Source organism: Prunus persica, chromosome G4 (assembly GCF_000346465.2).
Source record: "Prunus persica cultivar Lovell chromosome G4, Prunus_persica_NCBIv2, whole genome shotgun sequence".
Lineage (NCBI taxonomy): Eukaryota > Viridiplantae > Streptophyta > Magnoliopsida > Rosales > Rosaceae > Prunus > Prunus persica.
Window position 1 is genome coordinate 16,232,016 of NC_034012.1, and position 24,378 is coordinate 16,256,393.

A 24,378-nucleotide genomic window follows, 5' to 3' on the forward strand; every position below is an offset into this window, starting at 1 on the left:
TAATATATTGTAATGGGAATAGCCCAGGACTCTATGTAATGGGAATTGCCCAGGACTCTATGTCTTGGGCACTAGGCCTTGTTGCATGGACGAACCCATGAAGCCCATAGTCCCTTATTGACTCAGCTTTGAATTTTGGTGGAACTATATTTATTGCAAATGGACATTAATATGGCTCCTTCTGTATAATTAATACTAGTTCAATTTCATTTTTAGTCACTTTATAATTGAATTTCACCAAGTTCTCCTGCTCAAGTTTAACTTTCAAGTGCTTTAGCTTTGAAAAACCAAGTATATGGTAAATGTTCTTCGTTGTTTTTGCTACATGGTGGGATGGATAAAGCAGTTGGTATAATTTCATCTTTTGTGCAGTGGTCAACATGGGTTTGTGGTTGCAATTACGGGCATAGAAAACATTGGGAAGGGGCTAATTCGCGATGGGACAGGGTTTGTCACATTCCCTGTGAAGTACCAGTGTGTTGTTTTTAGACCATTCAAAGGAGAGATCTTAGAAGTTGTTGTTACTATGGTGAACAAGGTATGCTTTCCTCTTTTACCTATCAAGGTGATGGCATCAATATTCTTTGTTTTTTCAAGCACTTGTGTTCTTTATGCTAACTGGAAAATATGTAATGGCATCTGAATTCTCATAGATGGGTTTTTTTGCTGAGGCTGGTCCTGTTCAAATCTTTGTTTCAAACCATGTAAGTATCTACCCTTGTTTATTAGAGCAACTCCACCCATAAGGGCAAAGTCTAAGGTAAGGGCAAGCAAGGGTTGTCACTATTCACATGAATAGTGGCAGCCTTGCCATTTATGGTTCCACCCATGAGGGCTAAGTCTAGGGCAAATACTATTCATTGTACTTTATTTCCTATTTTTTTAATACTTTAAACCATTAATTTTGATAATCTTTTGTAATTAAATTTTTGGATAATATTTTTGGTTGTCACGTGTCCATTGTTTTTAGAAAAGATTTTCGGATGAGAATCTCGATTGCCACGTGTCTTATTCCAGATAAAATTTTCGGATATTCATTAAAAAAAATTATAATCTCAGATTTCATATAACATTTTCACCTTCTAAAATTGTACCACGTGTCCCATGTCAGATAAGATTTTCAGATATTTAAAAAAAATTATCAAAATAATTGTATGAAGATTTTGTGTGGAAAGTAAATAAAATGGTTAGGTATTTATAGGGAAAAAATACAGAATTTTTTGGTATTTTTTTAAAAAAATTTCAGAATTTTTCAAATTTTTTTTGCAATTTTTTTAGCAAAAAAAACGAGGACCGTCGGATTTCTGGAAAAAAATCCATCGGAGCGTCCCTGGCGCGACACGTGGCTTTTTACCATTGGTTGCTGTCAGCGCTACACCCGCCAACGGTAAAAAAAATTTAAACTCCGCGCGCTGACGTCAGCATTACGTCATCCAACTCGGGCTCAAGCCCAGGCTGAAGTTGCCCTTGGGCCTGCCCGGGCTCGTGGGACCCAGCTGCTGCCCGGGCTGTCTTCCTCGCGCTGGAGCGACTTCGGGCTCACCTAGGGGCCCTTTCACCCGGTTTGGGTCCTGCGCTGGGCTCGCTCTTATGAGCAGTGATAAGCTTTTATCCATATCTTGTTAGAAAATTTTGTCTTGTATGAAGTCATAAGCTTTGGCAAGGACTAAGGTGGGTTGCATTGTTGCTACTGTGTGTGTTTCTCTTTGCCTTCTATTTTTCCCACATCCTTCAAAAGAACCATTTCTACTCAACTTTTTTAATAAAGTGCCACCTCTAAAGAATCATATACTTTTGGCCGTTAAAACGCAGACCTCGCGAATGTGAATGGCGAAGCTGAGGAATCGGAGAGTTCAGTAGATGAGGGCGGTGGTGACCATGAGGCCGGGGTAGAGGATGCCGCCGATGATCCGGCTGAGAGGGTACCAGCTCTCGGAGTCGAACCAGTTCCAGAAGTCGTAGAAGCCCTTCTCAGTCAAGTAGAAGGTAGTGCGGTAATTAAAATAGGGATCAAACTCATGGATCATGGACTCGTAGCGAAGGACGCTCAAGAGGCGCGTAATGAAGGCGAGGATGTAGACTAAGCAGAAGATGGAGACTCGGATCAGGAGCTCATACTGCTTGGTTTTGAGTTTTAGGGTTTTGAACGAGAGGTTGTTGAGGAGATTTGGTTTCAGCCCTGACATGGAGGTGGCCGAGGACAGAGATGGGCCAGTCTTAGTAGTGGCTGTGCCATTGACCGGCTCAAGTTTTTCGACCATGTTTCCTTTGAGAATTGAGGAAGAGGAGGAAAATGAGTTATGGATTTGGAGGTTTTGCTTTCAGAGTTTGGGATTTGTCATTTGGATTGGGTCTATAAGAGTATGCTAAGACTAAGACACCACTCCAATAAGCAAACACTAGACAGGGAAATGTAGACACTGATATGCAAACTATATAGATAGATTCATAGATTCATAGAATGAATGACTTGGAGGCCTCTCATTGTTTAGAGAGAGAGAGAGAGAGAGAGAGAGAGAGAGAGAGAGAGTAGACATTTGGACTTTTTATGGGCCATCTCTTGCCTCAAACTGGTCTTTCCTTGTTTCTTTTTGCCTTTTGTTGGGCCGACCTCTCACCCCATATGCTGCTTTTCAATTTCATGCCTTTGCTAGCTAGCTTTCTTTTTTCCAATTTTAATTGAAGCAAAATAATATCCCTTCCCTTTTTTCTAGAGAAAATATAACCCCTCTCTGTTTTAATCAATTTATGACATATTTACTAAGCTAGAGGGGATTGTTCCTAATTTTTGCTGCGTTTACTAAAATCATGAGGATTGAAACTATTTTGAAGTAAAAAACATCTATATAATATTCATAATCAAATACTTCGGAAACCATACACATTCATTTTCTCAGCATTTTATAAAATTATGGTTGTTCCCAATGTGAAACTAGGAAATTAGAAAAAACCTTAAAATCAAAAGGCCAGGCTATAATGCGGGGTAAGTTATAAGAGGGTGTCTGTGCGGGGTTTCCTTAAGAGACGTCCGATCGATCAAACGATATACTTTTGGCATTCTCTTTATGCTACAACCGGGTTGTAATTACTTAGGGGTGGCAATTTCCGATATTACCCGTTACACGACTCGAAACTCGCACGAAAAAAATACGACACGAACCCGCACGATTAAAAAATGGGTCATTTTCGGGTCAACCCGCCATTGACCCGTTTATAAATGAGTGGATTTTGGGTCAACCAGCCAACCCGCTAAAATACATGTTTAACCCGTTTATTAAACGGGTCGTGTCGCGAGTCGTGTCAACCCATGTAATACCTGTCAACCCGCTAAAAAATGAAAAAAAATTAACACTCCAACACGCACACAATGAGTTTTGAACCCTTACCACTTTCATTCTTCTCTAACACCTTATCCATCTTGCTACACAACTTTGTGATTATAAGCTACACAATTTAATATTTATAATGTTTCTACAAGCTGTTTAAAAAAAAGTAGAATTTCCCATGTACCCTTACCACTTTCATTCTTCTCTAACACCTTATCCATCTTGCTACACAACTTTGTGATTATAAGCTACACAATTTGATATTTATAATGTTTCTACAAGCTGTTTAAAAAAAAAAGTAGAATTTCCCATGTCTTATTTATTTATTTATTTATCTTTCTTTTATTTTTTCTTTAACATTTCAATTGCGACCGGACACATTTTTTTTTCTTCTCAAAATTCTTTTATTTTTCAACTTTAAGAAAGAATGGAGAAAAAATGAATTTATCCCTTGCTCCTTCTTCAAACCAAAAAACAACACATGAAAATGTTGTGTTTCCACACTCCAATTTTCACACCAGTTCCACCTCTGTGCAAGTTGCAAATATGCACAATGAAATCCCAGCAACTATGAACATGCTTACACATACATGTATACATAAGAATTATACACATGCCTATATATGCTAAAGGTTTAATATATACATATATGTGCACATGTGTAAGAGTACACATCACTTTAAGATTATGTATTTTTGACTATACTATATAACAAAAATGCATATATGTGCTTGTTACCTATGAATTATGATAGGAGTATATGTGTGCTTGTCTAGAACAAGACTAACATGGTTTTTTTTTTAAGAATGAACAAATATACATACCACAAATTATTTTTCCATTAAATTGTCATTAGCTAATACCACGTGAAATACTTTCATTTGGTTTTAGATGTACATATATATCTTCTTTATTTTTTGTTACAATGTATATGTATACATAAAACATAAAAGATTTCCCAAGTTATATTTACATAAACCATGATTAAACATACATTTAATTATATCAAACAGAAACTATCTCTCCCTATATAAATTAAACATGCATATAATTATAAGTAATGGTGCTATCTACTATACTAATATTTCCTTTAAAATGTTCATAAATTTTTTTAAAAAGATGAAATAAGATTTAATGAATAAAAGTTACATTAAAAAAAAAATCAAAAACTACTATTTATATAACATTTCTAACAAAAATAGAAAATAAAAAAGATTTAATATGCCAGCAGCCCAATTACGTTTATACCAGGCCATTTCGCAGCAGCCCAAATGCCAAAACCCAACCCTAACCTAATCCCCTAAACCCACCCAAATCACATCTCTCTTTTTCTCCCCGTCTCTCTCCCTCCGAAGTTCTCTGGTTCTCACTCTTATTCAATAGTTGAAAATTTTCTGCCTTCTTGTTTACACTGTGGGTTTTGGTCCAAAAAAGCCCACCCTCCCTCTCGATCTGTCCTGCAGCCGGTCCCTCTTTTTTTTTTTTTCTCTCTCTCTCTGTCTCTCATTCTCTCTTAGCTGAGCAACAGTCGGCGATTGCCACTGCCTCCCTGACGCTGTCAAAAAAGATGTTCTTCCATATAGTGTTGGAAAGAAACATGCAGCTTCATCCTCGTCACTTTGGCCGCAATCTCCGTGAAAATCTCGTGGCCAAGCTCATGAAAGATGTTGAAGGCACTTGCAGGTTCCCCCTCCTCCTCCTCTTCTTCTTCTTCTTATTATTAAATACAACATAACCCTTGCGATTTTCTTTTGCTTTTTTTTTTGGTTGCCTTGTAGCCCTGCGACATTTAAATCCGAGGAAAGCTTAAACCTTTCTATTCTCTTTCTTCTTTTCATTTTATTTGCTACATGCTTATTTAGGAACGGAAACCCTTATCTGTTCGATTATGCTCTAAACTTGGGTAAACAAAAACAAACCAAAAACTGAATCTTGTCAGTCCTTATGTAGACGCAGTAACGTTAAATACATTGAAGTTTGACCCGATATTAATTTATAGATAAATCCCAGATCACATTGAGTTTGTTGAGTGGGGACACTCAGCACTGGTTCTTGTTCAGTTTTGTCTTTGTGAAAGCTCGGACCTTGGCCAATATAAGCTCCAGTACGGCATGTATTTTGCATTAGTATGGCTCCTTCTGTATAATTAATACTAGTCCAATTCCATTTTTAGTCACTTTATAATTGAATTTCACCAAGTTCTCCTGCTCAAGTTTAACTTTCAAGTGCTATAGCTTTGAAAAACCAAGTATATGGTGAATGTTCTTCGCTGTTTTTGCTACATGGTGGGATGGATAAAGCAGTTGGTATATTTTCATCTTTTGTGCAGTGGTCAACATGGGTTTGTGGTTGCAATTACGGGCATAGAAAACATTGGGAAGGGGCTGATTCGCGATGGGACAGGGTTTGTCTCATTCCCTGTGAAGTACCAGTGTGTTGTTTTTAGACCATTCAAAGGAGAGATCTTAGAAGCTGTTGTTACTATGGTGAACAAGGTATGCTTTCCTCTTTTACCTATCAAGGTGATGGCATCAATATTCTTACTTTGTTTTTTCAAGCACTTGTATTCTTTATACTAAATGCGGAAAATATGTAATGGCATCTGAATTCTTATAGATGGGATTTTTTGCTGAGGCTGGTCCTGTTCAAATCTTTGTTTCAAACCATGTAAGTATCTGCCATTGTTTATTCTGAGCAGTGAGAAGCTTTTATCCATATCTTGTCAGCAAATTTTGTATTGTATGAAGTTATAAGCTTTGGCAAGGACTAAGGCGGGTTGCATTGTTGCTATTGTGTGTGTTTCTCTTTGCCTTCTATTTTTCCCCCCTTCCTTCAAAAGATTTCTACTCAACTTTTTTAATAAAGTGCCACCTCTAAAGAATCATATACTTTTGGCCTTTAGGTTAGTAAATGTTGCATCTTTCTTTATAACAGTCATTATTTTGTCTTTTGCTAACATAGTCATTATTTTGTCTTTTGCTAACATAGTCAATGTTATATCCTAATTGTATATAAGAAGTAGTCTACTAGTCATATATATGAGAAAATTTCTATGTAAGTTGAAGTTCAATGAGAGTTATACTTTTTCAACTTCTTTAACTTATACTATAGGTTACTGGTTTATGGAGTTTGAAGTGCTCCTCTCTTGTACCTTCTGAGTCATGGATTCAAATATCATATCATAATGGTTATATCTTACATATGGAGTATATGTTAACGTCCTCATCTTGTGTTGTAGTTGATACCGGATGATATGGAGTTCCAATCTGGAGATATGCCAAATTATACAACATCAGATGGATCAGTATGCTTCAGTTTCATCTGATTCTCTAAAGAGTAGTTGTTTCTTTTCTAGCTTAGTTTATACGGTTAAATTGATCTTTTGTTATTTTGTAGGTTAAGATTCAGAAAGATAGCGAAGTTCGGTTAAAGATAATTGGAACCCGAGTAGATGCTACAGAAATTGTATGCAGTCACTCTGTTTTCTTTTCACTTAGTGATTCTTTAATTTGGCTTTGTTGTTTCCATTTTCCTTGTGCTGTCCATGTGATTTGGAAAAGGGAGTAAAGTCATCCAAGGAATGGTCCTTTTAATTGTTCCTCGATTAATCAGTGCCATGTTTTGAATTTTCAACACTAAATCAAACTGAACGGTGGAGTGATGGGATGATCATATCCTGGATTTCCATGAATCTCTTACTTGTTTGATCCTGGTTAGCTGCCATAGTCAGTTTTTGACACACTTGGTCTCTTAGAACCGCCTGACAAAAGGCTCTTTTGTACAAAAGGCAATCCAGTTTTTGCCATAGTCAGTTTTTGACAAAAGGCAATTTGGATTCATTTTGTTTGCTTCTGATACTAGTTCTCCCTCTGTTTTGCAGTTCTGCATTGGTACAATAAAGGATGATTTCTTGGGTGTGATAAACGATCCTGCGACTGCTTAGTGAAGTTGGGAGTTCTGCACGCATGATGGGCTTTTGCCTGTTTGCCTGTTTGCCTGTTTGCCTTGTGGTTCTGTTGAATAGCTCAGTAGTGTGGATTTTTTTGTTTTTAACTGGGGAAGCTTTTACACATGCTTGTAATCCTATCCTACATTTCCATGAGTGTAATATAATAATTCTGTCCTTATATTTTCATCTTATTTCTCCTCACAGCATTCTTATCTCATTTGTACGTTTCTTTTTTTGTTGGTCTGATATGTGTTCTAAAGGATGAACTATGACGGAAGATATAAGTTATCAACTTATTTGTTAAATGTGTAATCTTGGTGGGCTTCGTGTTTGTTAAATCTTGATTATTTGTTAAATGTGTATTCATTCTGGTTTGGAGCTGAGAAAATCGAAAGGGGATAAAATTGCTTTCCCTCCGCCTCCTTCTGCATTTTGTTCTGGCTCCGGATCCTGCAAGTCACTTGAGTCGCTCTATAGTCTGCGGGCTAGTAGCATCATCTGCAATAGTGCCATATTTAACATTGTCCTCAAGAGCTTCAACTGTTGAACAAACTCTGCCATCCTTACACTTGAAGTGGCATAATCAAGTTATCAGAGTTTGTCTAGTTTGTACAATTTGTGTGATGTTTATGTGAATCTTGCGCTAACATATCCGTATTTTCTGAACTTTATTGTTAGTCTGACTCTGCATTTAGTAACTTAATACTAACGTAATGAATTTGCAGCTTATTGGCGTTCCTGATCAAGCTGAAAAAGATGAGGTTGTTAAATCAGTGATGGATTTGAAGAGTGCTGAAATTGAAGAAGGTTACACCATGGATGCTGTTGCATCTCGCCAGGTTGAGACTTTAAAGTTTTTTATTATATGTAGTAGATATACCAGGTGGAAAGAGCTTTCTGCTAGGTTGTTTAATTTCATCTTTAAATTATTTCTCTTGTGGGCTGCTTTGCAGGGTCTTTTAATGGATGTGAGAGATAAGCTTCTTTTTGAGCCAGAATACACTGGTAATATTAAGGAAAAGATCCCACCTAAATCTTCCCTACGAATCCCTTGGGCTTGGTTGCCAGGTGCTCTTTGCCTCCTTCAAGAGGTACAGATTTGTCTTTGTACAATCTACTTAGTCTAACATAGATTTTTGTGGCTTAGTGTTTAGCCTTCAGCCTTTCAGGCTCTTTTTTTCTTCTTTAAAGAAAAATAAATATTGTTAAACACTAATTTAAGAGGGATTGAATTCTTTACAGAATTTGATTGCTACAGTTTGTCATGGAACTCATTTTTTCACCCATACTTTTCGTTGTGGATTCCTCTTGTAGATACACATTGCCTAATTGCATTTATTAAGTGTGTAACATTATCTTATTCGTAATATTTTAGAATAGTTTTTTCTTGTTTAATTTTTTAAAAAAAGGAAGAAAGGATTTTGTTTTGGAAGGTGGGTATAATGATATTGGATTTCTTCATTCTAGGTTGGAGAAGTTAAGCTTGTGCAAGATATTGGTCATGTAGCTGTTCAGCATCCAGATGCTAAGCCGTATGTTCATGATCTTCTTCTTTCTATGGCACTAGCGGAGGTAAGGCATATCAGCAAAGATGTCAGGATATTGTACCGTCCGTTTTGTTTCAGCATTGTTATGCCTCCTTTTCTTATCCTAGGTGCTTTCTTGAAGTGTGGAACTGCAAAGATTGGTTTTGAGAAGAACAAGGTGTCCCAAGGATTTGAAGCTCTCGCTTGTGCACAGAGCCTTCTAAGGAATAAAAAGTCTTTTGGGAAAATAACATTGTTATCTCAGGTGATCTCCTCATCTTCCATGCGCTTTTGTGTCAATTTTTTTATCTGGTATTTTCTCATGGCATTTACTGGTTCAATCCACTAATTGGCATCTGGTCTGTTGCTCTGAAATGGAACTATTAGAATTCAAATCATCTGACTGTATCTTAGTGTTTGTTTTGCAAAGTAGAGAACATATATCTACATAAGAAAACAAAGTATGGTGGACCAAATGTTGCGAAGTTAAGTTGTTCTTAGTCAGATTGACCTGGTGGTTGAAAATTCTAAAATGTGACAAATTTCTGTTAGACAGCATTTAACTTTATTCCATGCCTGTACTTGCCCTAAAGTAAGCACGTGTTGGTCATGTTTTATAGACAGAAGAATCTTTGGAGGAGCTTGCACCTGCTTGCACATTGGAATTGCTAGGCATGCCTCACTTACCTGAGAATGCTGAAAGAAGAAGAGGAGCAATTGCAGCCTTGCGTGAATTGGTCAGACAGGGGCTTGGTGTGGAAACGTCGTGTCGAGTTCAAGACTGGCCATACTTCTTGAGCCAAGCATTTAATAGACTAATGGCTTTGGAGATAGTTGATCTTCTTCCATGGGATGACTTAGCTATTACAAGGAAGAATAAGAAATCACTTGAATCACAGAATCAAAGGGTTGTTATTGATTTTAATTGTTTCTACATGGTGTTGATAGCTCATATTGCCCTGGGGTTTTCAAGCAAGCAAAAGGAATTGGTAAATTCTTTCTGCTCCTATGTCCAAATTATTATTTTTGAATATGAAGCCTGCTGAAATAGTAATCTTCAAATTCTCTCTCTCTCTCTCTCACTTGGGGCAGAGGGCATTGCTGCATGTTCCATTTTGTTAATTTCAGCCCTTATAATATGGTTGTGCAGATTGACAAAGCAAAGACTATTTGCGAGTGTCTGATTGCATCAGAGGGTACTGATCTGAAATTTGAGGAAGCTTTTTGCTTGTTCCTTCTTGGTCAGGTAAAATTTTCAGTTTCCTCCTAATTTTATTTCTTGTGCTGTTTCATTAGAATAGTTATGGATATCTTGCAGAAACTATGAATTTATTTTTCCTTTTTGTATGTTAGCTAAACTTCATTGATTGGAAAAGAATTATTTGGATATAAGAAAAACAAATGAAGTAACTCTTGTGTGATGAATTTTTTATTTATAATTTTTTAATTTTTACGTGCCCCTTTTAACTTGATGTAAGGTTTCTTACCCTTTAATTTGTGCGGATGTTTTGGGTAAGATGTACAGAAAAAAAAAAGTGTTGAAGTAGGGGACATGTGATTTGAACGTAATTCTAGGATGTATGTGTTTCAGGTATCATTCTTATTGGAAAGACAGGTGGGACTGCAGAAGAGGATGCTGCTGCATTGATAAAGGTAACAATCCCACTATCTTTCAACCCCACCCTTTGAGCAGAGTAGAAAGTTTGATAAACCCTTTTAGCATTTCTATTTATAACATAGTATTCGTAAATATGCTCTACGAGTCAAGAATTGAGTTTTGCTAGGGGGATAACAGGAGAGAATTATCTTTTTGTTGACCCTTACCTTTTGAAGAATCAATTGATCCACATATTTAATTTTAGATGAACATTTTAAGATAAATACTTGATTTATTTTCAGTTAGTTGTAAAAGAAATGGTCTCTTCCCTTTCCATTTAAGGAAAGAGTCCCAACCCCACACACACACACACGAACACACACACGACTCTCAGCATCGTAACTTCTCACAGTTAGCTTCACTGCTACCATCTTTATCTGTTGTCTGTATATGGGTGGCAACTGATTATCTGACCAATCAAACAGGAAAGTGGAACTGAGAAGCCTATTGTTGCTTTTATTGCTGGACTAACTGCTCCTCCTGGCCGTCGTATGGGTCATGCTGGAGGTATATGATTCATTACTCTCTCTCTCTCTCTCTCTCTCTCTCTCTCTCTCTCTCTCTCTCTCTCTCTCTCATTGTCTATGGTTGAGTGTGGTTTCATATCATTCTCATAGCATGATAATCACACATGTGATTGGTGGCATCTGCTTGTGCAGCTATTGTGTCAGGGGGGAAGGGTACAGCACAAGACAAAATCAAGACCCTTAGGGAAGCTGGGGTGACAGTGGTTGAGTCTCCAGCAAAAATAGGGGTTGCGATGCTTGATGTCTTCAAACAGAGGGGCCTTGTGAATTAGCTTGGACAATATCTGTTCATTGGCGGTCACCTGCCTATAATGTTTTATGGCAAGATGCCCAAAACAACATGATTATCTCCAATTCTTCACTGATTATAACTGTGCTAGAGCATTTGAGTGCTCAGAGTTTTCCCTGCCGTTTGCCACATTGGGTGGTGTTTGGGGATCCATTAATTTGTTTATGAGTTTGTCTTCATACATGATGAAGTGATTTTGAAGGGTGTCCAGAATACAAATATAAGGTCTTGCAATAGAGAAGCTGAGGGCATGGTTGACAGATTATGCACGTTTTTTACTTATAAGTTTAAAGCTGAATACGGAGCCAACAGCAATTTTGTAACAATCTGATTAGAGCCCCAAAAAAGGGGGGCTGCGGGTGTGCCGCGATGGATGCGCTGCCTGCACTTAAAAAACCATACCATACACACTATGGCTTTGTTTTTTTTTTGTTTTTTGTGGGTTGATTTATCAAATGATTCCTTCCCTCCCTACCGTTAGAATTTATATTATCAAATGATTGCTACCGTTAATCCAAATGGAATCCAAATGGCGCGAACCTCGTCATCGAAGAAGAAGCGCAAAGAAGAAGAGTATCCAAACCCAGAGGTGACGCAGCGCAAGAGGCTCAAAGCCCTCGCCTTCTCCAACAACCTACTCTCAGAGGTCCCTGCTAAGCCCCACGCGCCTTTCACCCCCTCAAACACTGTTGTTAAGCACCATGGCAAAGGCATTCTCAAGAAATCTCAGCGAAAGAACAGGTTCCTCTTCTCCTTCCCTGGCCTCCTTGCCCCCATTGGAGGCGGTAAGATCGGTGAGCTCAAGGATTTGGGCACCAAAAACCCCGTGTTATACCTCGATTTCTCTCAGGTCTACTACTTTCATCCTTCATCCTTTTCTAATTTCATTTTGCTTGTTTGGTTTCTGAGAAAAATTTTAATTTTGGGGTTTTCTGGGTCGGATGAAGTTGTTTGGGACTATTGTGTTCCCCAAGAACAGGTATCTGACTATGCAGTTCCCTAGGGGTGGGAAGAGTGTCATGTGCGAGGACTACTTCGATAATATGGTCAGCTACTTTCTACAGTCTGTTTGCCGCATTGATTGTTAAGTTTCTATTTCAAATATATTTGGGGTCGTAGAAAGATGCATATCTTATACCATTTTGTTCATAGGCTTGGTTGATGATCAGTGCAGAACTGTAAATTATGATATAAATTTGAAGACAACTTGACCTTTTATCATATCATTTGAATTCTTTTCTATTTTCTAATGATTTTCTTTTGAGGGTTATTAGAAGTCAATACTTGCATGTCTGAATAAGTTAGAATTGCTACTTGTTTTTAACTGGTAACTGATTCAGTTAAGACTCATAGAACTAAGTATTAGTTGGTCGAGAATGAGGCAAAAGCACTGCAAAGCTGATATTTCGTGGAAACTTGTACTCTGAAAGTTGCATCTCATAAGGCAGAAGAACTACGTAATTTTATTCTTGTATCTTTTGGGTTGATTGAAATAGCATGTCTTCATTGTATTCATACTAATTACCCTATGCTTGCAACTCCTCTCTTTGTATGCTTTTATACTTTGTGTACATAATGTTTCAGAGCTATTGTTTCATAAAACTTCCACCAAGAATCTTCCTCTTGTTCTTCTTACAGAGTGTGGTAACGCCATTTTGCAGCCCCTTTCCAAAAAATCCACATCTTTTGTTTTGTTTGTCCATGGCCTTGTGCTTGTTATATGAAACTGAGTTTCTCAAGGCATTTTTTACACATATATATCTCAGCATTAGCTTTTCATGCCCCAGATCGTATTTTCCGATGCTTGGTGGATTGGGACACAAGCAGAGAACCCCGAAGAAGCCCAACTTGATTTCCCTAAGGAACTTACTGAGGTTAGTTTCTGTTCATATAAGTCCGTCGTGTTGATAAAATGTACATATCATTTTTTGATGATCCACTCTCAGGAATTTGTTGGTTTCAGGGACAACACACAGAATATGACTTTAAAGGTGGTGCAGGTTCAACATCTGCAAACAAGCAAAGTGATCGTAAAAATGAAACTACATATGTAGAACATTCCCCAAATGTTAAGGTTGAAGATAATGTATTAGATGATGGAAACAAGGATTTGATGAGAGCAACACCTGTTCGACATTCAGCAAGAACTGCCGGAAAACGATTCAAGTACTGGCCTAAACATTTTATTGCACTCACTAGATACTGTCATAAGAGATCAGAAGCTGGGGGAATTAAGTACACACATACTAAATATGCAAAGTAGATACATATATACATACACATATTTGTACAGGAACATACAAACACACACACCCACACATTGTACCTTACAGGTGCTGAGGCCATCTCTGAATGATAATATTGGAAACAAAATATATATTTTTCATTTGTGCTGCATTACCATATTTGCCTTTTCAGACCTATCTGATATACATATGAGTAAGTAGTTCTTATCATCCAAAAGAAAAAGGGAAAAAAAATAGATGAAACATATTGCAAATAGTTACAAAGGGCACTGATGCTCATTGTCCATTCTGACGTCACTTATTGAAGGCCTGAATGCACTCATTGCTTTTCAGCAGATGAGTTGTTATGTGGAAATGTCGTGTAGCCTCTACGGATATTAAATATGTAAACTAGTAGTTGATTATCTCCATGATATGTTGTGGAACCTTTAGTTAGATTATCATAGATAATTAACCATTTTGATATATTTTCTTTTTACTGGAGAATAATAAAAGAAACGAGAGTGCTTGTTGATCGTCCAGAAGGCACACATTTTCCTGTGATGTGTCCACACATGCTTCAGTTCTTGTTTTGTCACCAATTAATTGTAGATGTTGTATCATGCTTACCTTTCCATTTATCTCTAACATTTTTGTTGGTACAGTTTTGGAAATGCTTCTTCTGGAGATGATGCTTTTGAAACCGATACTTAAGTGAAGGAGAAGATGAAAAAATTGGGGGACTTGATTCATTATCCGGGAAGCATGCTAGTGGGAATATCCTTATATTTGTCTTAATTTGGTGAATTCTGACATTAAAATTTTATATGTACCCACCAGCTATTTTGTAAATTGAGACTTCGGTTTACCATACATTCATTACATCAATCTTCCATCTCAGTTAGCTATACCTTGATTGATTCCCTTAACTGGTAGATACAGACTGAAAATCTCAGCTTTGGAGACGTTGACATTGATAATGAGGATTCTGTGAAAGGAGCTCAAATTCCCAAACAAAATCAGGAGTCCTCTGTGTCATAAGCTAAATCAAAGAAACAATTGCATTCTACCTTTGCAGTGACTACATCTGTGGAGGACTCTCATAGAAATCACAGTTCGCTTATTCAGGCTACTATATCTACATTGTTTAAGAAAGTGGAGAAAAAGGTAAAGTTTTATGGCTTTTATTGTTAGTTTTATTACTCGTGGGAACTTTTGTTTTGTAGCTATGGTATGTTTCGGTACTATTAAGAAGCCTGAAACTGAAAACCAAAATGAAACACCCGGTCAGGGTGGGATCTCTGAGTTTCTTGGGCATATGAAAATAAAATAGTGCACCATGCATTGCCATTTTGCCTTCAACTCCTGCTTAATGCTTTCCATGCTCTGAAATTTCTGAATTTTATACAGAAAGTGGACTCCATTATGCAAAGTCAAGTACAGCTTCCTTCTTCAAAGGTTCATGAAACACCAAAAAATCCAAAAAAACCTGCATCCCAAAAAGGTCGCTATTTTCCCAACTAGTTTTCTTATTATGAATATATTGATATCTGAATACTCAGAACGGTGAAAACTGTTGATGTTTTCCAGTTTCTGGCCAGAAGTCGTGCCAAACTGATTCAAAGAAGAAGGTTAATCAGGTTACTGTCAGTTTTTAATGGTCCTTTCCACTTCTCCCTGCCCTTTCAAACAACAATTCTGGCTAATTTTTCCTTTTCTTAGCCATGGCTGCTTTGCATTGGAGTGTTACCCCAGCTGAGGTTGTTTTTGGTCCTTGCAGGATGGACGACCTAAGGAAAAGGCAAAAACTATCGAGGAAAAGGATTCGGGTCTCTCAGGATTGAAATCCTTCCAGGTGTGAAGACTTGGTGTTTTGCTCCCTCAAACTTGTCTTGAGTATACGGGCCTGTGAAATTTTGAGACCTGATGTTTCCCTTTCAAGTGGAAGAGAACTTGAATTGAAATGCAACCATATATGTGGTGGGCCTTTCTTCTTTGACTTCCTTTCTTTTGGTCTCTGTGCATGGAACAAGCAGCTTTTCTAAAGAGATTATTTTTTGTTCCCCTCGTCGTGGGAGCCAAAGAGAAGGCTTGTAATCACTGGTTGGGGTAATTACATGAAGCCTTCTTTTATTCTCATTCTGGCTACCATCCTCTATACAGCCAAACCAAAAGGAACATGCCAAATTTCTGCGATTTGTTTACTCCCAATACACCACTTGGTTTTGTGATTTGGCCTCTGCAACTTATTTAATTTTGTAGACTCCTCCTGCCTTCTGGGACACGACTTTTGATGAGTCAAATTCAATATTTTATTGGCAAAGGTTTTCTTTGTAGTCTCTGTTAATGGCAGCGCATTCCTTCTTTGAGTTTTCACCGGAGCTTTTGCCGTGTGAGATGCTGGCTTTTCTCTGAAACAAAGGTGGGTTTAGATCATTCTCATTTGCCTTCTTCCTATTTTTGGTACTCATGAACACACTCTTATTATTTGAAAGGTTTTTAAAATTTAATGTTTTGATTTTGTTTTAATATTTTGGCAGTTTTCTTTTATTTATTACGGGAGTTACAATTGTTTTAAATTTTCGGTTTTTATTTTCTGTTCATTGCCTTAAATTTTCTGGTTTAATGTATCTAGAGGTTATGAGTGTTGAATGCTTATAAAAGGCCACTTATCCTTCACATTTGAACATACCACAATCAGAACCCTTATATATTCCCTACTTTCCATATTATTATTGGGCAACGGTTTTGTGGCTTGGAGATTTCTATCTGACTGTGAACGTGCTTATAGCGGACCTTGAGCTTGCATATTGGGGTCGTATCTTAGAGTCTTGTAGACCGTCATTACTTGCACGTAGGGAGGCTACAAAGGCTTTAGGACATCGTCTTTGACGTACTTTCACTATATCAAGCTTGCTTTGTTACTCTTTGACTTATTTTATTTATTTATTTGTTTCTTTATTTTTACTTTACTGTTAAAGTTTTATTTTATATATTATTTATATCTAAATGTTTGAATAAGAGTTTTACAGAAAAGGAAAACACAATTTTTAATTACAAGAGTTTAAAAAAAAAAAAAAGGAATAACACAATTTTTAATTGCCTTTGTAAGTTAAAAGTTTTCCTTACCATATTTGTTGTTGGTACAAGTTCAATATAGGAAACTCAACATTATGCCCAAAAATGTAGGAAACTCAACCTTTCGCACTTGAGAAGAGAATTGGGGCGCAAGTCATGGCTCTAGTAGGGGAGGACGAGGTAGCATCATTTCCTTAGCCGTTTGAATTTTCCTTTACTTCTTTTATGCTTATTAAATTTTCAAATTTAGTCAGCCGAGGTCCATACCACTGGGCACCTAGAGGAGGTATCCACGGAGTCATACGAGACTATTCCCATGCCCGAGGATCACGCCCTGGAGCCTGTGGCCCAGCTAACTGAGGAAGACTTCCCCCACGTTCCGAATTCTCAGGTTCATTGAAATTTTATATCTTCGAAAATTTCTTTTGCACTTGCCCTCAATTCCTTATTTTCAATGTTTGAACATGCTAGCGGGCCATTTTTGGCCCTGAACTTTGTTCGGCCGACACCACGGCCATTGAGGATGAATTTCAACCCTATTTTGCCATAATCCTGGACCCTCGCTTGACTCGCCCTCTCGGGGCCCCTCGAAGTGGCCTAACTTTTCAGATAATCTTCCTCTCTCTTAATGTTTTTTTACAGCTTTATGTTTGTTAAAGAACTCATATCCTCATTTTTTAGGCGGATTTGGTGGAGTCTACCGCCATCACGGTTAACCAATGGATAAAAATGTTAGAATCACCAAATCGGGGATCTCTAATCGGAATATTGAAGGATTTCACCAAGTCTTGGTTGAAATTCATCAAGGTGGTGATTTCTTTTGCATCCTTAAATTCCACCTGCCAAGAGGAAAGCAGGTCGACAGAATCCATGGGTGGTATCTGGATGCTTTGTATAAAACCAAGCTGGTAGCCGGCGGCAGAGGGATAATAAAGCTCACCACCATAATGATAGTTATTACCTTTGTTCACCATTAGGCCATATAGAAGATCTCGGCTGATGAGGATGCTCGCCCACATACTATGTCTTTACTATTTTCTTTCCGCCGTAGGATATGAGGAAAGATCGAGGGCTAGATAATTTGGGAAACGGTGATCTAGGCAAATAGAGAGATGCTCCTAGTTCTCTCCTGACATTCATAGAAAAATCGGAAGCAATCCTCCACATATTGCTTTCGACGTGGGAGCGTTGAGTAAGTGCAAACCTAGAAGAGCTTTATCATTGGGGCAAATAGTGGTGGGATTTAGTTTCGGAAAATAGAGCTGGAGCCATAATTGAAAAATCCATATAGGACCAAAAGAATGATAATCCATGAGTTTAGTGGTTACCTCACGGAGCCCTCTATAAAGATAAGCAAGAAAAATTGGGCCCATGACCACTTGATGGCCATCCACAAGTACCTCCGCCAAGGCTTGGAATTCCTTAGTAATCCCGCCGGATTTTGGGCATGCCAATAACTTGCACAACCACATCACAAGGAAAGCCACATGCTCAGTATAGGATACGCCGTTGATGGAAGGAGGGTCGGTGGGATCTCCGCCATGGCCAAGATACGTCTTCACCTAACTCCCGGAGGTCTTGTTCGATTTGTGAAAATCTAAGCCCACCTTGGCTTTCGAAAAGTTGGCGGCTGAGAAATCATCTCCATGTGGGCAAAGGCCGGCGATAACGGCCAAGTCTAGCAAGTTGGGCGTCATCATCCCAAAACGAAGCCTCATGCAATTGGTGGTGGAAGACCAAAAGCATAGGGCCACGATGACGAAAGATCGGTCGCAAGGAAAGGGGCTTCCTGTACATAGGTGTAACGTATCATATATTTTGATTTTCTTCCAATGACCCTTCAATTTTGGTTCTAATGCCTTGAACAAATGATACCAATCAAATTTGCCTTTCGTCGAGCTTGAGTGGTTTGATTTTTCGACGGCGGATGATGCTTTCTTTGATGGGGCTTCTTTAGTTGTGGCGGAATCCTTTTTGATGGGGGTTCTCGTCGTCCGTCCTTTGAATGGCTTGGAGCTCTCCCAAACGGTGGCCCATGTGAAGTTTGAAAAATAATTTGGGCCATTTCTCGGCTGCGTCATCCGCACCTTCGCTACCTCCTTTGGATAGGTGGAGAAAAATGGGCGGATAATATACTGGGCAGAGTTGGGAAAGGCATAGATGAAGTATGCAAATACTTGCTTGCCCAAGTCTCTGTCCATGGCCACTTTCATATCTTCAAAAAATTGGGCATTATCATTTGGAATAGATTTCATCCTACAAACATGAAGCAAAATCGAATCAAAGGAAAATATAGTGAAGAAAGTGAGATTCGAATCAACTGCAAAGAACTTTAAATATTGACTGCCAAGTTTCACTGACTGATACACTTTCAAGCCTCCAGCCACATTCGAGCATGGCCCAGCAAATCTGGCCGCAACATTCCAATCTTAAACAAAATCCTCATTCGCTCCATCTTGTAGCTCCCAATCACAACACTCAGTCGTGACTTTTGCCCCATTCGAACAAAAACCCAGTTGCAACTTCCAGCACAGCCCGGCCATGAAAACTCCAAGATTTCTGCCGTAACTCCTATTCGAAAATTTGACCGAGATTTTCCAAGATCTCCTCCAGCTGTCCCGACTGTAACAAACTCCAAGCCCGGCCGTATTTTTCAGTTCCTAGCCCCAGTCGCATTCCAATTATATCCGGGGCCAAACTCTGCCAATCTAAATCCGGCCACATATTATGTCAATCCAAATTTGGCTGCATTGAATTCAAAGTCCCAGGCCGCCAATCTTTAATATCTCGGTCGTATTCTATACACCCCGTCGATTTGTGCTTTGAAAAAGTGCCCAAACTTAGTAGATTTTTGCCACCCCAAAACATTGCTCCCTCGACTTGCTTGGCTCGGATTCGGTGTAGAGGTAAGCAAATCGAAGCCCAAAACCTTTCAATTTATGAATTTTGAAACTCTTCGCTTGCCTTGCACGTTATTTAAATTTTGAACTAGGTTGAAATTTAGGAGGACAACACTTTTGAACTTCCTATCCGTTAAAAACCCTAGATATTACAAATATCCAAGTGTTCTCTTTCATTTTCACATAAACACTTCCACCATAGCTATAAGTTTTTAGGAGGTTTTGTCTCAAAACCCATATCCTCTTCTCCTTCGAATTCATCATTTCGCACACCGCATTCACCCGAATCGATGTCAAACTTGAGATTTGCAAGTTTCTAGGTATGGTGCACTAATTCTTGTTTGATTTTGGTATGATTTGGATGCATTTGTAGCTTTGAAAAGTGTAGACTTGAAACTTTTAATGTATGAATATTGCCATGATCTTCTTCGCGTTCTTGATTCGAATCTCACTTTCTTCACTATATTTTCATTGGATTCGATTTTACTCTATATTTGTAGGATGAAATATATTCCAAATGATAGTGCCAAATTTTTTGAAGCTATGAAAGTGGCCATGGACAAAGACTTGGGCAAGCAAGTATTCGCCTATTTCCTCAATGCCTTTCACAACTCCGCCCAATATATTCTCGGCCCATTTTTCTCCGCCTATCCAGAGGAAGTGGTGAAGGTGGGGGTGACACAGCCGATAAATGACCCAACTTATTTTTCAGACTTCACATGGGCAACCGTTTGGGAGAGCTCCAAGCCATTCAAAGGTTGGCTGACGGGAACCGCCATCGAAACGGATTCCGTTGCAACTAAAGAAGCCCCATCAAAGAAAGCGTCATCCTCGCTGGAAAAGCAAACCACTCAAGCTCGGCGGAAGGCAAATTTGATTGGTATCATTGGTTCAAGGCATTAGAACCAAAATTGAAGGGCCATTGGAAGAAAATCGGAATATATGATACGTTGCACCTATGTACGGGAAGCCCGTTTCCTTGCGACCGATCTCTCATCATCGCGGCCCTATGCTTTTGGTCTTCCTCCACCAATTGCATGAGAATTCGTTTTGGGATGATGACGCCCAACTTGCTAGACTTGGCCGCTATCACCGGCCTTCGCCCTCATGGAAATGATTTCTCGGCCACCAACTTTCCGAAAGCCAAGGTGGGCTTAGATTTTCACATGTCGAACAAGACCTCCGGGAGTTGGGTGAGGACGTATCTTGGCCATGGCGGAGATCCCACCGACCTTCCTTCCATCAATGTCGTATCCTATACTGAGCATGTGGCTTTCCTTGTGATGTGGTTGTGCAAGTTATTAGCATACCCAAAATCCGGCGGGATTACTAAGGAATTCCAAGCCTTGGCGGAGGTACTTGTGGATAGCGATCAAGTGGCCATGGGCTCAATTTTTCTTGCCTATCTTTATAGAGAGCTCCGCGAGGTAACCATTAAAACCATGGATTATCATGCTTCTGGCCCTATATGGATATTTCAATTGTGGCTCTAGCTCTATTTTTCGGAACTAAGTCCTACCCCAGTTTGCCCAACGATAAAGCTCTTCTGGGTCTGCACTTGCTCAACGCCCCCATGCTGGAAGTATTATGTTGAGGATTGCTTCCGATTTTTCTATGAGTGCTAGGGGAGAACTAGGGAGCATCTTTCCATTTGCCTGGATCACCGTTTCCCGGATTATCTTGCCCTGGATCTTTCCTAATATCCTTCGGCGGAGAGAAAAGAGGAAAGACATAGTATGTGGGCGAGTATCCTCATCAGCCGAGATCTTTCATATGGCCTAATGGTGAACAAATGTAATAACTATCATTGTGGTGGTGAGCTTTATTATCTCGCCGCCGCTAGCTACTAGCTTGGTTTTATACAAAGCATCCTAATACCATCCATAGATTCTGTTAACCTGCTTTCCTCTTGGCGGGTGTAAGTTAAGGATGCAAAAGAAGTCACCACCTTGATGAATTTTAACAAAGACTTGGTGAAATCCTTTAGTATTCTGATTAGAGATTCCCGATTTGGTGATTCTAATATTTTTATCCACTGGTGGAAAGAGATGTCGGCCGGTTGGTTTTCTCAACCATGCTCAGAGATGGAAGATAGGGTCTTCAAGCATTGCCCATGCTCATCGGTCTTTCAACAAGAGAAAGAGAAAAGAAGGCCCAAGCAAAAGGTAAAATATTTATACTTTTTCCTATTTTAATTTTGGCTATCTTTTTTTTCTTCTAACGCTCCAAATTTCACAGCAAACACTGCCAAGAAGGAAAATCCTCCCATCGACATTATTGAGAGAGAGAGCTCGGCCAAATCTGCCGATGCAAGTACTGGGCGGGGCGAGAGAAGGCCCAACGGCCCCATCCGAGGTAAGCTACTCTAAATGATTATTTTTGCCCTTTTAAAGATTTGCACTTCCAGCTCTCTGAATTCTTGATGGGCACCTCTAAAAGCTTAAAACTCCAACTTTTTAGGAGATACCCCCGCAGGAAATATTATGCCATTACAAACATTACTTTGGCCCAGGAAAGTTCCGCGGAACCTCTCACCTCAAGGTTTGGCCGTGCACCTTTTTTTTTGTTTTTTTTTTTTTGGTTTTGTTTTTTTTGTTTTTGGAACTAAACCGAATTTGCTACAGGTGCCCTAAGGCCGGCAGAGCATCCCTCTTCTTCTCATTCGATCGGGGCCGTGCAATTGGCCACCACTTTGTCTACCATTCCAGTAAGCTTATATTTTTACATACTTTCATTTATTAATTTTGAAGGGCCAAAACTCACCCTTATGCTCAAAAATATAGGAAACTCAACCTTCATGCACTTGAGAAGGGAATTGGGGCGCAAGTCATGGCTTTAGTGGGCGAGGACGAGGTAACCTCATCTCATTAGCCGTTTGAATTTTCCTTTACTTCTCTTATGCTTACTAAATTTTCAAATTTAGTTGGCCGAGGTCCATACCACTGGGCACCTAGAGGAGGTCTCCACGGAGTCACACGAAACTATTTCCATGTCCGAGGATCACGCCCTGGAGCCTGTCACCCAGCTGATTGAGGAAGACTTCCCACACATTCCGAATTCTCAGGTTCATTGAAATTTTATATCTTTGAAAATTTCTTTTACACTTGCCCTCAATTCCTTATTTTCAATGTTTGAACATGTTAGTGGGCCATTTTTGGCCCTGACCTTTGTTCGGCCGACACTACGGCCATAGAGTCCAAATTTCAGCCCTATTTTGCCATAAGCCTGGACTGCCCTCTCGAGGCTCCACGAAATGGCCCAACTTTTCAGGTAATCTTACTCTCCCTTAATATTTTTTCAAAGCTTTATGTTTGTTAGAGAACTCATATCCTCATTTTTTTAGGCGGATGTGGTGGGAGTCTACCGCCATCACAGTCGACCATGTGATGGTCACCAGTGGTGTATCTTCTACTATTCTCACCGACGGAAGTGCACCACCTGAGCCCGTCTTTATGTTGACCTTGGGGGCTCCTGCTTTGGTGATCGACGATATTCCGTCCGAACTCCAACTTGAGGTAAGCTCCGACGTTTTCATCATTTTTTCAAATGTACGGGCCAGTATTTTAAGTCTTATACCCTTTTGCTAGGTTGGAGAGTCTTCATCCTTTGTTCCAGCCGAGATCACCATGAATCCATCGGCGGAGGATGGAAGAAGCTTGGCCATGGTTCCTCACAAAGAGGCCTCTCTACCATCTTTTGATCAGGTATGAAACAAGAAATATATACATATGTAGATATGCTATTTATTTTCCCTACTTAAAAGAAAAAATATAGTGCCCATTTTTTCTTGCAGCCATTTGGTAACATTTTTGACTTTCTCGATCAGTGCGATGCATCTATATCTTCGGCAGAGGCTTTCACTCACCTTGCCACTTCTTCCACCACGACCGGGGCCCTTCCAGATTTTGGGGCTAATGCCCTACTTCGATCATACATAGATGGAGATCTCACGTCCTTGGAGGACAAAGATGAGAGAAACAAGCTCAAGGCCGCCATTGAGAGTTTGGCTAGGTCTAGCTTTTTCCTCGATCCACGCTTGGCGTCTATGATCACTTATCTATTTGGTTAGGTGGAAAAGTTTGCCCCCCGCCGTTGTCCTATTTTGGAGGAGCAAAGGAGAGGCAAAGACTTGGAGCAGAGAATTACCTCATGTAGTGCCACCATGCAATAGGAGGTTGTGGATATCGATGAACAGGTGAGGCAGCTTCAAGAGAGGAAGGTTGGCATCGTTGCCAAAGTCTCCGAGATTGTTCGGAGCAATAGGCCTCTCGAGGCTCAACTAAGGCAGGATGCGGCAGCAGTGGGAGCGTATCGAGAGAGGAAGTTGATGCTTCAGTCTACCTTGTCTGTCGGAGATACAGCGATGGAGAGCCTCAGGACTACCCTTCACACCCTTTTCCCTGATGCTTAGGTTCATGCTTGGCCATTGGTTGACCCAATTTGTACTTAGCTAGTTTCTTTTTATTTAGTCACCATATGTGGTAGAACTAGCTTAGTTTCTAAGCCTTTGGTGGATGCTTAGGCCATTACTTGGCCACTTTTTGTAGTAAACTTTTGTCCACCCATATATATATATATATATACAGTCCCCTTCTATTGAGGGACGCTCTTAAGGGTACCCTATGAATTTTTTTTCAATGATCCGAACAATCTATTTTTTAGGTCTTCATTCATAGATCATCTTTACAAAAAATTAGACAAATCGAAAACCGTTACGTTATCCAATTGTGTCATACAAAATCAATGAACACGGTGCTTCAAGAAAGTACTAAAATTTCAAGAACTTAATTGAATGATCAAATGATATTGGATTCAAGTGATTTTTTGCAAAAATGATCTTTGAATGAGTATTTACAAAATAGACGGTTTGAATTAGTGAAATACAATATGCAGTAGGCCCT

The 24,378-nt window shown here is 39.3% G+C and overlaps 4 protein-coding genes, 1 long non-coding RNA gene and 1 pseudogene across 5 annotated transcripts; all 6 read left to right on the forward strand.

Moving 5' to 3' along the window:
* On the forward strand, positions 4,682-7,580 carry LOC18780570 (DNA-directed RNA polymerase II subunit RPB7). Its single transcript, XM_007212088.2, has 6 exons — positions 4,682-5,009; positions 5,656-5,821; positions 5,943-5,993; positions 6,565-6,630; positions 6,723-6,791; positions 7,207-7,580. The coding sequence occupies exons 1-6, from the start codon at positions 4,894-4,896 to the stop codon at positions 7,267-7,269; spliced, it is 531 nt and encodes a 176-aa protein (XP_007212150.1). The 5' UTR covers positions 4,682-4,893; the 3' UTR covers positions 7,270-7,580.
* LOC18778912 (plastid division protein CDP1, chloroplastic) lies at positions 7,683-9,055 on the forward strand. The gene is made up of 4 exons (XM_020561846.1): positions 7,683-8,114; positions 8,229-8,366; positions 8,743-8,847; positions 8,930-9,055. Exons 1-4 carry the CDS (start codon positions 7,989-7,991, stop codon positions 8,939-8,941), a joined length of 381 nt encoding a protein of 126 aa, XP_020417435.1. The 5' UTR covers positions 7,683-7,988; the 3' UTR covers positions 8,942-9,055.
* LOC18779874 (plastid division protein CDP1, chloroplastic) lies at positions 9,476-11,257 on the forward strand. The gene is made up of 5 exons (XM_007214530.2): positions 9,476-9,790; positions 9,952-10,047; positions 10,377-10,454; positions 10,884-10,965; positions 11,118-11,257. Exons 1-5 carry the CDS (start codon positions 9,476-9,478, stop codon positions 11,255-11,257), a joined length of 711 nt encoding a protein of 236 aa, XP_007214592.2.
* LOC18781321 lies at positions 10,880-15,609 on the forward strand (annotated as a pseudogene).
* LOC109948548 lies at positions 18,993-22,354 on the forward strand. The gene is made up of 5 exons (XM_020561847.1): positions 18,993-21,642; positions 21,716-21,832; positions 21,938-22,018; positions 22,102-22,184; positions 22,261-22,354. The coding sequence occupies exons 1-5, from the start codon at positions 21,591-21,593 to the stop codon at positions 22,282-22,284; spliced, it is 357 nt and encodes a 118-aa protein (XP_020417436.1). The 5' UTR covers positions 18,993-21,590; the 3' UTR covers positions 22,285-22,354.
* Positions 22,400-24,085, forward strand: LOC109948549. The gene is made up of 5 exons (XR_002271178.1): positions 22,400-22,541; positions 22,622-22,747; positions 22,821-22,992; positions 23,065-23,181; positions 23,304-24,085. It is a non-coding gene; the product is annotated as an uncharacterized LOC109948549 (long non-coding RNA).

Bases quoted from the DNA above. Each gene is read 5' to 3' on its own strand.
- LOC18778912 (XM_020561846.1), top strand. From the start codon at position 7,989: ATGAATTTGCAGCTTATTGGCGTTCCTGATCAAGCTGAAAAAGATGAG. The intron at 8,115-8,228 runs GTTGAGACTTTA...GCTGCTTTGCAG, and splicing joins ATGCTGTTGCATCTCGCCAG to GGTCTTTTAATGGATGTGAG. The intron at 8,367-8,742 runs GTACAGATTTGT...TCTTCATTCTAG, and splicing joins CTCTTTGCCTCCTTCAAGAG to GTTGGAGAAGTTAAGCTTGT.
- LOC18780570 (XM_007212088.2), top strand. From the start codon at position 4,894: ATGTTCTTCCATATAGTGTTGGAAAGAAACATGCAGCTTCATCCTCGT. The intron at 5,994-6,564 runs GTAAGTATCTGC...CTTGTGTTGTAG, and splicing joins AAATCTTTGTTTCAAACCAT to TTGATACCGGATGATATGGA. The intron at 6,631-6,722 runs GTATGCTTCAGT...GTTATTTTGTAG, and splicing joins ATACAACATCAGATGGATCA to GTTAAGATTCAGAAAGATAG.
- LOC109948548 (XM_020561847.1), top strand. From the start codon at position 21,591: ATGCTCATCGGTCTTTCAACAAGAGAAAGAGAAAAGAAGGCCCAAGCA. The intron at 21,643-21,715 runs GTAAAATATTTA...CAAATTTCACAG, and splicing joins AAAGAAGGCCCAAGCAAAAG to CAAACACTGCCAAGAAGGAA. The intron at 22,019-22,101 runs GTTTGGCCGTGC...AATTTGCTACAG, and splicing joins GCGGAACCTCTCACCTCAAG to GTGCCCTAAGGCCGGCAGAG.
- LOC18779874 (XM_007214530.2), top strand. From the start codon at position 9,476: ATGCCTCACTTACCTGAGAATGCTGAAAGAAGAAGAGGAGCAATTGCA. The intron at 9,791-9,951 runs GTAAATTCTTTC...ATGGTTGTGCAG, and splicing joins CAAGCAAGCAAAAGGAATTG to ATTGACAAAGCAAAGACTAT. The intron at 10,966-11,117 runs GTATATGATTCA...CTGCTTGTGCAG, and splicing joins TCGTATGGGTCATGCTGGAG to CTATTGTGTCAGGGGGGAAG.